This window comes from Python bivittatus, unplaced genomic scaffold (assembly GCF_059951505.1).
Source record: "Python bivittatus isolate LINGU-HERP-01145 unplaced genomic scaffold, Pbiv_v1 ctg000700_np1212, whole genome shotgun sequence".
Classification (NCBI taxonomy): domain Eukaryota; kingdom Metazoa; phylum Chordata; class Lepidosauria; order Squamata; family Pythonidae; genus Python; species Python bivittatus.
In genome coordinates, this window is record NW_028277098.1 from 99780298 (window position 1) to 99793984 (window position 13687).

The window sequence follows — 13687 nt, forward strand, 5'->3', positions numbered from 1 at the left end:
GAATCACATCTTCTATCTGGTTTTAAATCTGTTTGGAGTTTGGGTGAGATTTTAACCCTAACCCCCACCGGGCCCCCGTGAATCCTCACCCCACACACTTTTAAAGTGAAGCCCCTGAATTGCCACAAAGGGCCTGGTGCTACCTGCAACTACCTGAAGTTGTATGCTTCTGAACAACCCAATGAAAGGTGTGCTATCACACATCTCCTCTTCAACCAGTGACACTTAATATTGTATTTCCAGAAAGGAAAACTAGATTTTTCCCCCCTTAAATAATTTATCTTTAAAACGGGAAAGCTATCTTAGACTAGCTGAAAACACAGTAAAGAAGGCAAATGTGTTTTTTCTCTGCAATCTTCCGTTCAGAGATTGTCTTCCTTTCAGAGAAACAGAGTACTATGAAACTCAAGACAGGATGACCTTGCTTTCCAGCACCCAAAGCATAGGAAACGTAGGACAGAGAATGCAAGTTTGAAGACTAAGCATCACGCTTTCAGAATTACTAAACATAACCAAAAGAACAGGAAGGAAATGATGTGGGCTGCTGTTTACACAGGACTGAGTTTGCCGAAGATGCTAGTTAACAAAATGTAATTGCCAAGTTCACGTGACATACCTTTGCAAATAAACTGTATTATGGCTTAACATGAAAGCCTGGTTCACACAAGATGCTAAGACAATGACTAAGCTTCCCAAAACATGCTGAACCTCAAACAACATGGCAGGTTGTGCAAATGCAGGCATGTTGTGATAACATGCAATCACAGCACCACAGATGCCAAGTGTGAGCTTGCAAACAAAAGGTTTGGGTGAACTGATGCTGGTAAATTCCTGCCTCCAGGTTTAACTTCATTGTTTGGGCCATACTCTACCAAAGTATTTCAGAACAGCATCCTCATATCCATAGCCACCCAGTAAAATAGAGTAGGTTAAGACCATACATCTAGCCCAAAGTCATGTAGGAAGCTGTAGATCTAATTAGGTCAGGCTCAATCTTCCTTTCCCAGAAGGTTTACAAAAATAAAAATAAAAAATAAAAAATATTTTTAATTATAAAAAATAAAAATACAAAATAATAAAAAATAAACAGGGGGATGGTTTATTTTATTTATTTATTTATTTATTTATTTATTTTTATTTATTTATATAGAAATGAAATGAAATGAAATATAAATAAACCTTTATTTTGGACAACTGAAGGCTGTGTACAATCCGAAACAGTCCCCTCTCATGCATTATTTGTCTCTGGAGCCAATTTCCACTTTGTTAATGGAAGCAAGGGTAGAAACTGGGCGCTGGCATCAGACAGCCCCTCCTCAACTCGGGAGGTTTCAACCCTACTGGTTTCAATGCATGACAGCCTGAGAACCGTGGGTTTCTCAATTCCTCGGACTAGCAAGGCAGCCTCATTCAGAAGCTTTGATAGAAATCCAAGTACTAAGGTTCAAGAATAGCTGCAGGCTCCAAGCTTTGCTCCTAGTGGACCACTTATCCCGGCTTTGTTTGACAGGCAGCTTGTCAAGAGGCAGCTTGAGGGAACCCAGCATGAAGCTGGAATGAATTCCAGAACTAAGTCTGCAAATTCATTTCTGCCAGCCTGCAGCACCACATCACAATCCCCAACTTCCCAATGCTGCCAGTGCCCTGAGCAGCAAGATGGACTTGAGAGTACAGGTAGTCCTCACTTAATCACCACAATGGGGACCGTAAAAGTGGTTGTTAACTGGGGCAGTTGTTAAGCGAATCCGACCCAATTTTACAACCTTCTTGTGGCGGTCGTTAAGCGAATCACCATGTCATTAAGCGAATCACACAGTTCCCCAGATTTTGCTTGCCGAAAGCCAGCTGGGAAGGTTGTAAATGGCAATCACATGACCCTGGGACACTGCAACCATCATAAGTGCAAGCTGGTTGCCAAGCACCTGGATTGTGATCACATGACCACGGGGGTGCTGGGACGGTCATAATGGGCACAGGAGATAAGTCATTATTTTAGTACCGTTGTAGCTTCAAACAGTCACTAAACAAATGGTTGTTAAGCAAGGACTACCTGTACATTCACACTTCATGCATCCTGCTCTCTCTCAGGGATCATCGCCAACCTCCCCCTTTTATAGCTCACAATGCAAAAAGGATGGGCAAGCAAAGAGAGGGCAATCTGTACGGGGCACGATTCAGAACCAAATCACAGTTGCTGACTCTGAAAATACACCCATCCTCTCCTTTTAATTTATTGTTTGAAACTGGAAGTTTTCTGTATCCTTGTCTTGGTATTTCTCCAAACCCATCAAAAAATAGAGTCAACATTTGGCGAGAGGAAAAAAAACAGAAAAGCTGCTAGACAGTTCTTAATGCAAAACAGCAATAGCGTTTCACTCCACTCTTAAAATACCAAGCTGGTGCTGTGACTTCAATTATGCCCGTAATGGCCAACAAACAATAATGACTGTGCTATTATCCTCGGGCTGTGAGGATACTCTCGAAAATTTATCGTGACAATGTTCTGATTAGTTGGATGGAAACTGTCTTCCATCACGCTTAGAGCTGCAATAGGAGACTCTTCAAGAGACTGTAAAATGCAGAATGACGGGCTTAGACGGCATGTTCTCGCAACCGGAGCGTTCAGTTTTCACACATCAAGAAGCAGGCCTCACATGCTATGGATTTTTTCTTTCTTTCTTTCTTTCTTTCTTTCTTTCTTTCTTTCTTTCTTTCTTTCTTTCTTTCTTTCTTTCTTTCTTTCGTCACACACCGCCTCATACCCAACCAATATCATACAAAAGAAATGCCACCTGAGTGCTTTGTTCAATTTGTCCATATTAATATCTTGCTCGCAATTACAGGTCTGTGCCTATGATTAAATCAGAATCTAAAAGAGAGATCATAACACCTCCTAAGGTGGAATGCGAAGAGCATGGCCCACAAGCAGAGCTCCTCTAGAGTAAGTGGGGGGGGTTGATCTTTTCTTTTTGCATTGGGGGGGGTGGTAGTTCTATACGGACGAAACTGATCTCTTATGCCTTGTAGAGACTCAACACATCCATTTCACCCCTTAAGAGCGCTGCTCTTTCGCTCAAACCCAGCCTCACCCACTGTGGAGTGGACCCTTGACATGCCATGCAAAGCCTAGCCAGGTCCTCAAGCCAGTGGAAGTTGTGGACTCCAATGCTAAGCAATCTAGACCAATCTCTCCGAAAGCTATAGGAACCCAGCTCCACCCCTGGAGTCAGAGGCCAAGAATTTTTAAACAACATCAAGAGATGTGCTTCCACTAATGCTGACTGTAATTAAGGCCAACCATTATTGCTGGTGAGGAATCCAACAATTAATATACAGTCCAGTGATGCAAAAGCCTTAAAGAAGCCACACACACCTGGTCCTCTAGGTGTTACTGAACTGCATCTCCCATCATCCCTTCCTACTAGCCATGCTCATTAGAGCGTCCGGGAACTGGATTTTCAACTTCCACTGGCTTTAAAGATCTCAAAGTCCCTAAAGGAATACTGGCACAACAACGAAGTGGATGTGCCCTGAACTTTCCTAGGGGAAGGTCTAAACACTCCAACCAGGATATCCCTTTCCCCAGTTGCCATCCCTGTAAGGTAGTGGGGCAACTGGAGAAGAGCTTCCATCTCAAATTAGGCACCTGGGGTAGAAGTAAACACACAGCAAGTCTCCTGATGCTAAGCTATGGAGGCATTAAAGACAAGCACCAGGGCCTGAGTGAAACTGGCAAGCAGATAAGGATCCAAGCCAGCTATTGGTCCCAGGTAGCAACCAGGTGCTGCCTTCCAAACCAGCTGAAGCTTCCCTCCGTGGACCTGTCTCACCTTTCCGAAGGACCCGCTTCTTTGCTCGAATATCAGTCTCCAACTCGGCGGCTCTGATATAAATCCGGACCGACTGTGGAAGGTGACGGACTGCCTGAGCCACCACAGCCTTGGCGGTATCTCCAGGCTGCAAGCGTGCAGCCTCCAACCACACATCTTCACTCTGGAGAAAGGCAGGGTAAGAAAAGTCAATGACTGATTTGTTAAGGGATCCGGTCCTTTAAGGAGGACGTGGGAGGAAAATGAGAAGTATTCCTGTTATGATTATTAATTACATTGATAGACTTCCCAATCCATAAGGACTCTGGGTGGATTACAGATGAGATACATAAGAAGCAATATACAATAAACAAAAAGTATAAAAATAAAATAAATAGAACCCAAACTAACAGACACATACAATAATATTACATTATCCAAGCCAAAATGGGGTCAAGGCCCAAAGCCCTCCAAAAGAGCTATGTTTTCAGCAGTTTCCAGAAGGTGATCCAGGTGGGAGCCTGTCAGCCTTGCGAGGTAGACCAGACAGGAAACACAGCTAGATGAGCTAATTCTACTTTATTATAAGGCTACATTAACAGAATCTTGCAAATCTGAAAGTACAATTCTATCCCTGTCTCCTTTACAGCCCGAGAACTTAGGGAGGGTCCCTTCTGACCCTCTTTCTCCACCCATTATGAAGCTGCGGGCTGTGCTGTCTCTCATCTGACCATTCCGTTGGCAGTGTCTCTTCACCCCACCTCCCAAGGTCTTTCCCACGTACCATTACAGAGCCAAAGGACCACCCCAGCCACTGAAAAGCAGCACCTCTGAGCCATGACCTCACCTTCAAAAAGTGGGGCACCAGTATATATGGGCAGGGTAGTTTAAGGGAAAGAACAGGAAGCAATGAAGGGAACTAGAGAGTAGATGACAATGAACAGAAGGTTTTGAAGAAATACATGCAGGAAACCAGCTTGGGAGGACTAAACCAAGGAAATTTTGGCCCAGTTAAGAAGGTGTTGTAGTTAGACATAGGTCCAACTAAACCAACTTCAAATAAGTCTACCCTATTGCCTGCTCTCTAATAAGATATGCACTGCTTCTGAATATGGAGGATCCATTTAGTTGTCACAACCAACAAGCTGCAGTTAAAATTCTCTTCCTCTGCCTTCCACGAATTCTTCCATTTCCTTTTTAAACTTATTAACTTTGTGATCATCATCACATATTGTGACAGGATTCCACAAATCCATTATTTTGTGCCCCATTATGTCCTTGTCTGAACTGACTGCTAAAGAAATCAACTGGTCCCCACATCTGAGGAAAGGATAAATCTATTTTCTCCAAAATATTTAGAGTCTCCTAGATCTCATGTCTCCCCACCAGACCTGCCAAAAAAAGAGCCACGTATTGGAAAGTTGTCCTAAGTGGCATATATGGCACAGAAGGTGAAACCACAAATCACTTTTGCACTGAGACAGGGAAGAATGAATTCAAAGAGCTAACCAGGGTATTCAGTTTTCATCCCATTGCCTCTCACATGGACTCAGAGAATCTAAAAAGGTGACTGCAGCTAAGAGAAAGTGCCAAAAAATCCTTTGGTAGCTGTTGCTTTTCACCTTAGTGATGTACCAGAAACCCACTTGCTTCCTCCAAGGAGAAAAAAAGTGTCTTAAGGATCAAGAAAATTAAGCTTATGCAAAACTGAAGGGAAAGAGAAAATTAAATAAATAAACCCTCACCTTGGGACACATTTCGGTCCCTTTCATGATGAGATTTCGAGCTACCTGCAGTTTCCCCGTCACCTCTTCCAAGCGTGCTGAAGCTATCCAGGCTGGTGGGTGGTGAGGGTTAGTCTCTCGCACGGATTTTAGAAGTAAGCGTGCTTTCTTGATGTCACTAGCAAGGGAGAAAACACAGAGGCAAAAGCTTCATATCCTTCAGTGCCACCCCTATTTATTCCAAAATGTGTTGCAGGAATACAGAGAACGGACTTTCCCCTATAACATATTTGCACGACCAGTGTCAAACTGACAGGTGAGGCTAAGATAACCCCCAGCAAATGCGAGGCTGTCAGGAAAAGAAAAGGAGTTAAGATGTTCTAGGGCTGGGAGATAAAAAAGAGAGAACTGTCTTTCAGGAACAAAAAGAGATCAGCGGGAACGGAGCATGCGCGTAGTTATCAACGAATTGAAACAGTGGCCTCTCCTCCTCGATCTGCACATTACTCTTATCTAGCTGACGATGAATGTATACATTTCACAAACACGTTCTCTTGGAGGCAAACAACTCAAGCAATGGCAATTTGATGAGGCCTCTTATGGTGCTTCCAACACTGACTTTTTGGAATACTTTATAGTAGGGATGAGAGCCAATTTGATGTAATGGTTCAGGCATGAGGCTAGAAACCGGGAGATTGAGTTGTAGTCCTGCCAAGGCACAAAGCCAGCTGGGTGACCTTGGGCCAGTCCCTGTCTCTCAGCCCTGGGAAGGAGGCAATGACAAACCACCTCTGAAAAACCTTGCCAAGAAAACTACAGGGACTTGTCCGAGAATCGGACACGACTGAACAGATAAAATAAATAAATACTAGGGATAGTGTAGGTGGGATAGATACAAAGACAGGGAAAGTGTAAATCAGTGTTTTTCAACTTGGCAACTTGAAGTTATGTGGACTTCAACTCCCAGAATTGCTGGGTGGGGAATTCTGGGAGTTGAAGTCCACACATCTTCCAGTTGCCAAGTTGAAAAACACTGGGGTAGATAAACGGAGAACCAGTTTCATGTAGTCGCTAACATGCTGGCCTAGAAACTGGGACACCATGAGTCTGAGTTTTCCCTTAAGCACGGAAGCCAGGTAGGTGACTGTATTCCTTCTCTCTCAGCCAAAACCCAGGGGAACACTAGGTTTAGTTGAGGGGAAAACAGGAGATCAGAGCATTACATACACCACCTTATACAAAAGAAAGGTGGGGTATAAATCTAATAATAATAATGGGGAGGTATAGCAGTTCAGGCCCAAAGGTGAAAAGGAGGTTTGAAGTGAATGTGGGTATATACACTACACCTCTCAAACCACCTTTGAAGATGTTGTGTCTTTTCCTAGGCTGGCACAGTAGCGGCACGATCTCAGGTTTATTTATTCATTCTTTCTTTCTACTTGCATACCACCGAATCAGCACAGACCCATGGAGGTTTACAAAATGATCAGCAAAAACATCAGTAACCTTTAAAACATTCACAGTAAACAAAAACAAAGCAACCAATAACTAGTCAAAGTTACAGCAATGGAAGGGTAGAAATAATGAATTAAAAAAAAAAAAACCTAAGAAAACCAAATACTGTCAACAGTTAAATTGATGTCACACATTCAAAGGGAGATAAATTGAAGAGGACCAGAAGAAACTATTCAGCCAAATGCTCTTTGGAAAAATTCCATCTTCAGTAGCTTCTGGAGTGTTAGAAGGGATGGAGGAAGCCTTTGGCCTAAAGCAGTTTTTCTCAACCTTAGCAACTTTTAAAATATGTGGACTTCAACTTCCAGAATTCCCCAGCCAGCCATGCTGGCTGGGGAATTCTGGGAAGTGAAGTCCACATATCTTAAAGTTGCTAAGGTTGAGAAACACTGGTCTAAAGAGAGGGTACTCCACAATGTCAGAGCAGACCTCAATTCCCTTCCTCCCTTCATGAAAGTGGGGTACAACAAATGCTTGTCCCAAGAAGAAAATACCGAACAAGTTGATTCAAACAGAAAACAGTCTGAAGAGGCACCCAAGAGCATCTGCGGAGAGGTCAAAAACGTCAGGATGGCGGCTATGACCATGCAATCAAAGCCCTGTCCCTTTTTAATGTGCATCATGCATCAACACCCACAAAAAAGGGTGGGGCTCCAATCTCACAGTCATGGCTGACATCTTGACTTTTCTGACCCCTTCCCCCCTCCGATATCCCTGGAACTACAACAGCGTCCGCTAAAACACCCTGTCGCACCCATCCACACCCTTTTTACTGAAATGCATTTTTTAAGGAGGTGCTGGTATTTATTTATATTGATTTAGATAGTGTGATAGTGTGGAACGTGCACCACATTCATTCCAAACCACTTTTCTGGCTGCAGACCCAAAGTGTTGTATACTTCCACTCCACACCCATCTTAGGCAATATTATCACATTAATCTTCCGCTAAGATCAGACCTGTGTGCAGGGACCGAAAGAGCACTGGCAAATAATAGCTCTAGGATAGGCCTCAGCTTCTCTGGAAGGAGGGAAGAGACATGCATTTATGCACCTCTTTGAACTCAGTGGCTTCTATTCTTTCTATTACACAAGTACAAGCACTGCCATCACACCCACAGTCTTACTTGATGTCTCCACCATGTGTTGGAATCATGGAATTTAAATCAGTGAGGTACCCTTTGGGATCCACCACGGTTTGGCCGCTCACCGAGTCGGACACCTGGGGGTTAACCAAAGCCTTATTAAGATGAGAGGACACGCAAACCAATGTAAAAAGCTATTGTCTGTATACATTTTCCCATAAAGCACTGAAAAAGTAAAACAAAGTTATGCCCGTCACTACGAAATCCTCCCCAAATACCATTACTTTTTGAAAACTTAATAATTACAAAAGGCAGCTTTACTTGGAACAGGTTATATTCTGCAACGATACCTTTAACACCATTAAACAACAACATCTGCCTATCCTTGGGAAAGACTCAATAGGTGGATAAAAATGCCAAATCCAGTCTAAACCTCTGGCTGACTGTGTGACCAACAAAAATTTATTAAACTTGTATGCTGCTCAACTCTCTATGACTCTGGGAGGCTCACAACAAATCATATAATGGAAGGAGAAGCCCCTTAAAATTACGTAAATTTACCCCAAGTACTCCAGCAGAAAAATTTTAATTTTGTAGATGCCACATTTAAAAGCTGTAATGTAGCACCCTAATGTTTACTGGGTCTGATAAGGAACAACTCTCTGCTTTTCTCCCCATATCCTTACCTGGCTGAGACGCATATCCATCAAGGTGTTTCTAGCTTGTCCAATCTTCCTCATATCCAGCTCTCCTGTCCCAGGAGTCATTAGCCCCGGTGTCATTCCTCCTGGATAAGGAGTGTTTAAGCCCCCTGGGTAAGGGGTATTCAGACCACCAAATTGCTGCAAGATAAACCAGGGGTGGGGGAGAGGGGAGTGTTAAGCAACTTCAAATTCTATCAGATAAAATGGAACAGTTGCTGTGTGGGATAAGGGAAGGTTTGGATATTGCAAAGATTCCAGTGCAGGAGCAGAGTGAGGTGAAAAAGGGAGGAAGGGAGGGTTAAAAACAACCATTCATTTGCCCCAGAAGAAAATATAACTGAGGCTATCCCATTCAATTCTTCTCACTTGCAGTGAAGATTTGCAGGAATGGGGTTGACCTCTCTTAACATCTTGCCCAAAATTCGGATGATACCTCTATTATGTCTGGTTCTCACTTCTTTTGCCCATGAAACAGGCATATATCGGAGGTCATTCTACAAGCCATTCTTTCAGAAAACCTGTTTATACCAGGAAATCTCAACAGAGATTCTCACCGTCTGCCGGGGATCCACAGATGTGTGATTCTCCCCCGACTGCAAATGCTTCGCAAAGAAACTGTCTGGAACAGGAGTCAGTTTTTCATAACGTGGATTCCTTTGACGCTTATTCCTAGCATCACCAACTTCAGGAATACTTAGCCATTCTTCTTCAGTAACTTCAGCCAGTTTTCTCTACCAAAACAACAACCACTCGTAATTGAAATTGCTACACTGCATGTAACTTACTCACTTCTTTCCTTTTCCCATCTTTGACTTTTAGCTTGCAAGTCCCCCTTAGTGCCTTTTTCTTCCAGTGAACAACACATAGGCTTTCTGGATCTTTATACCTGTGAGATTTTGTGCAGCCTCTTCTTTCAACCCCTTGGCTTCCCACTCTTCTTTTCACCAGGCCTCTGTCTCTAACCCGTATTTCTCAACCCTTATAATTCTCCCCCAAGAAAAACAGGTCAACCCTCTCCTATTTCAACTATCTAGTTTAGCCCAAAAAGTGGGACAGAGAGAACAAGGTAACAGGGAATGTAGCTGTTGCCCAAAGACTTAAACTAGCACTGTTTTAACATGGCAATGTTAATGCAGAAAACGTTCTGTGGTATTGCCATCTCTTCTCAAGGTATTCCTAGTAAGGAGATGCAGACAGCCTTTTAAAATCTGCTTAGAGAGATCATAATTAATACTCATCCTCACTGATTCAACTATCAATTCCAAATATATATTCAACTTCTCTTCCCAAATTTCAGGCCCTATCTTCACATTTACATTTTTTGAATACATATTGCTGTCTCCTTACTTTCAGATCTGAGAACTGCTGCTGAATTTTCGGCCGTTCCATTCGGTACTTTTCAATCTCCTCTTTCTCTCGCTGTTCTCTAGAAAATAAAAGGTACAGCCCATACTTCAGCCAATCACATATTTATCCCACTCACCTTTTAAGTATTTGAATATTTGAGACACCCAAGACTAAATCATGCACCAAAGTCTAAAAAAACAGTAGCTGAAGTTTGAAGATACAGGCTTCAAATCAAGGCACATGGGCAACATCTCTCATGCTTAAAAACACCCCTACCTTCTCTCCTTTCTTCTTTCATCCATCCTTTTATCCAAAGCAGCATAAATTGCATCTGCTTCTTCATCATCTTTTTCATAAGGCCCACTGGAGAACAAGCTTCCAGCATATCCATTGAACTGCATGTGACAAAAAGGTCATATTAACTCATGTTATCCCCTTAATGTAACCCACCAAAATCAAAATATCAAAATAAATCCAGTCTTATAGGCTGTTTAGCCATAAAGGCAGGGGTGGGGGGAGGACTAAGTGGCAGTCATACAGGGGGAAAAAAAAACCAGGTTCACATCTATAGCGTTCCATGTAAAAGAAATGATGTTACAAACTTGAAAAAAAAATTACTCAGTCCTTGAGAGAATCGTGGAAACTAAATAAAAAACATTTTATTTAGGCCAAACAGGATGGATATAACTCAAGTTTCATTTGCAGCGTTGACTGGTATAACAAAATGGCATCACCTCATCGTAATTTGTATCATTCAGATCTTCATCATCATCATCAGCTGCCTGGTTTTTCTTCATCTGATCCCCAACAGTTCTCTTCCCTGGTGGGGCATGACGATCATCCACAGGGTCATTAGCGTCTCGGGCAGGACCAATATCTGACCGGGTGGTAAAACCTGTAGCTCTACAGAGGGGAAAAAAAAAAAAAACACTGATTCAGAGAGAATTCGGACATCGCTGGGCAAGGGCTTTTCAAATCTAAAATTCTCCCTAAACCCAGATTTGCAAGTGATCATCATCTCTGGGCTATCAAGCAACAAAGGTTTGTAAAATTAAGAGTTAACCCTTCTTTCCTAGAGCAGCAGCATGTTACAGATAAAAAAGAACAAGCATTCTTTTGGGGCAGGTAAAGTGGGAAATAGAAAAAAAAAAATCCAGGAAGAAGGCATGATACATTTTCCACCTTGTTGCCAAAAAATCCTTCACAGTTATGTCCACATAGCTACCTGGAGAAGAATTTTTTAGTCATCCTTCTAGACTCATACTCAAGCTGCCTTATATGCATGCCCACAAATCTAACTGTGTAACTACTTTAACCTTAACTTTCCTCAACGGTGTGCATTCACACAACAGACTTCCCCATGGTTAACTATGTTTCACTCAACCCATTTCTGGCCTTGCATAGTACAGTGAGCCATTAATTAACCTTAAGTTAACTAATTTTGCACAACAAACTAGATGAAAACATAAATAGTAAGTTTATAGGTCATGGTGTTGTGCAACGATAACCTGCCCGCCGGGCATGATCACAGAGGAAAATGTTTACATCAATAAGAGGACATGACAGGAATCACTGCAGTATAAACCGCTGTGGAACAACATAGGTTTTAATTCCAAGAAGTACTGACATATATGCCTCATGTTGTAAAGGAATTTAGAGCTGACATTGGGGAAAGTACGAGAGACATTAAGGGGGAAAGAAAGGAGCGAGCTGATAAGGAGGAACTTGGAGAAGAGATTACACACTCCGGAAAACTGAGAAGGAAATTCAAATATCCCTGCCTTGATTTTGTTTTGTATAAGTTGGGGCAGAGAGAAATTTGGGCAGGCTTTCAAGATGGATGCCAACCCTCCAAGATAGACCAGGTCAAGAAACAGGCATGGCAGGGATTCCAGAAATGCTATTTTATTGTTATAAGGTTTAATAAGAGAATCTTGAAAGCCTCTCCAAGTTTCACTCTGCCCCATTTTAAACAAGAAAGGACCAAGGCAGGGATATTTTGAGTTTCTTTCTCACCCTTCCTTCTATCTCTGGACCAGTGTTTCTCAACCTTAGCAACTTTAAGATGTGTAGACTTCAACTCCATGGCTGGCTGGGGAATTCTGGGAGTTGAAGTCCACACATCTTAAAGTTGCCACAGTTGAGAAACACTGCTCTGGACTGTGTAATCTCTTGTTCAAGTCCCTCCTTAACAGCTCTCTCCTACTTTCCCCAAGACCAGGTCTACATTCTGTTACAGAGGTACAACCCCAGAACCTAAGCCTTTTAAATTTATATATTTATTTATTTATTATTAAATTTATATGCTGCCCATCTCCCCCAGAGGGTGACTCTGGGTGGCTTACAATTAAAAACCAAGACAATAAAAACAATAGAACTATAAATACCCCCCCCCCCCCGATTAAAACACAACGTTCACTCTTCTTTCTCAGTGGGCTATAACTCACATTCCCAACTGTCAAGAAAACACATTTATTATGTCTGCCCCACTTTGTCCAGACAGGGAACCCTTTTCATAGCAATCCAAAGCTAACTTCCTGCAAAAGGTAACAACCCAAACTCTGCACCACTAAACCCATGGTTTAGTGGATACCAACTCTGGGCATCTTTGATCGCAGCGCAGAAGACAAGCACTGTTTGGGTTGACAACACAATGAATATGAGCGAAGCATATGCAAAGCACAACAACAAAAACTGAACTACAGTTCAAGCAAGCAAGGTAAACATGCACGAATGCAGCCATGAGGTTTTTCCTGGATGCTATTTCACAGCCCAATCCAGCAGAGGCTGGAACACGGATAATACCCACCCGTGCAGCTGCTTTCCCACAACACAGTTCACTTGATTACCAGCCACACGTGTGTCTGTGGGCATGCAACCCCCCCAACTCTAAATACGTGTTTCTCCACCTGGGCAACTTTTAAGATGTGGGGACTTCAACTCCCAGAATCCCCTAGCCAGCCCCGGGGAATGGATTGACTTCCCCAGAGCTGGCTGGGGAATTCTGGGAGTTGAAGTCCCCACATCTTAAAGTTGCCCAGGTGGAGAAACACGGCCCTAAACGGACAAAAGCAGGCCGGGTTGGCCCAACACGCGACGCTCAGCCGGTCGTGGGAATGCAGCCCTTCCAAGCGTCCACCGGGAACGGCCAGTGCCCCGGCCGCTCCGTTGAAGCACGCTGAGGGGAAGAGGGCCCTCTGCACGTGCTCAGGGACACCACCCAGCCCTGGCCCGACGGCTCACCCGCGGCCCAGGCCCGGCACGTAGCCCAGCGGGGCCGGCATGCCCAGGAAGGGTTTCTTCTTGCGGTTCATGGTGCCGGTCAGCGCCGCCGTCAGTCCCGAGGCGCCGCCGCCGCCCCCGCCCGAACCCCCCGCGGCGCTTGAGCCGGCCGGGGCGGCGGCGGCGGCGGACGAGGCGGCGGGAGACGCCGCCGAGGAAGCGGCCGCGGCGGCCATGATGGCGGCGGAGGCCGGAAAACAGGCCGCGGGGCGGGGCGAGGCTA

The 13687-nt window shown here is 43.8% G+C and overlaps 1 protein-coding gene across 1 annotated transcript in view; it reads right to left on the bottom strand.

The window, feature by feature from the left end:
* The window catches only part of PRPF6 (pre-mRNA processing factor 6), a 34212-nt gene extending 20540 nt beyond the window's left edge, over positions 1–13672 (bottom strand). Inside the window, exons 1-9 of the mRNA XM_088128497.1 lie at positions 13426–13672; positions 10917–11085; positions 10459–10577; positions 10183–10261; positions 9390–9566; positions 8818–8973; positions 8174–8268; positions 5555–5711; positions 3831–3993 (exon numbers count right to left, since the gene is read on the bottom strand). Of these exons, the coding sequence (XP_087984623.1) occupies positions 3831–3993; positions 5555–5711; positions 8174–8268; positions 8818–8973; positions 9390–9566; positions 10183–10261; positions 10459–10577; positions 10917–11085; positions 13426–13640 (1330 nt within the window). The 5' untranslated portion in view covers positions 13641–13672. The remainder of the gene's footprint in view (positions 1–3830; positions 3994–5554; positions 5712–8173; positions 8269–8817; positions 8974–9389; positions 9567–10182; positions 10262–10458; positions 10578–10916; positions 11086–13425) is intronic.
* Between the last annotated feature and the right edge of the window lie 15 nt (positions 13673–13687).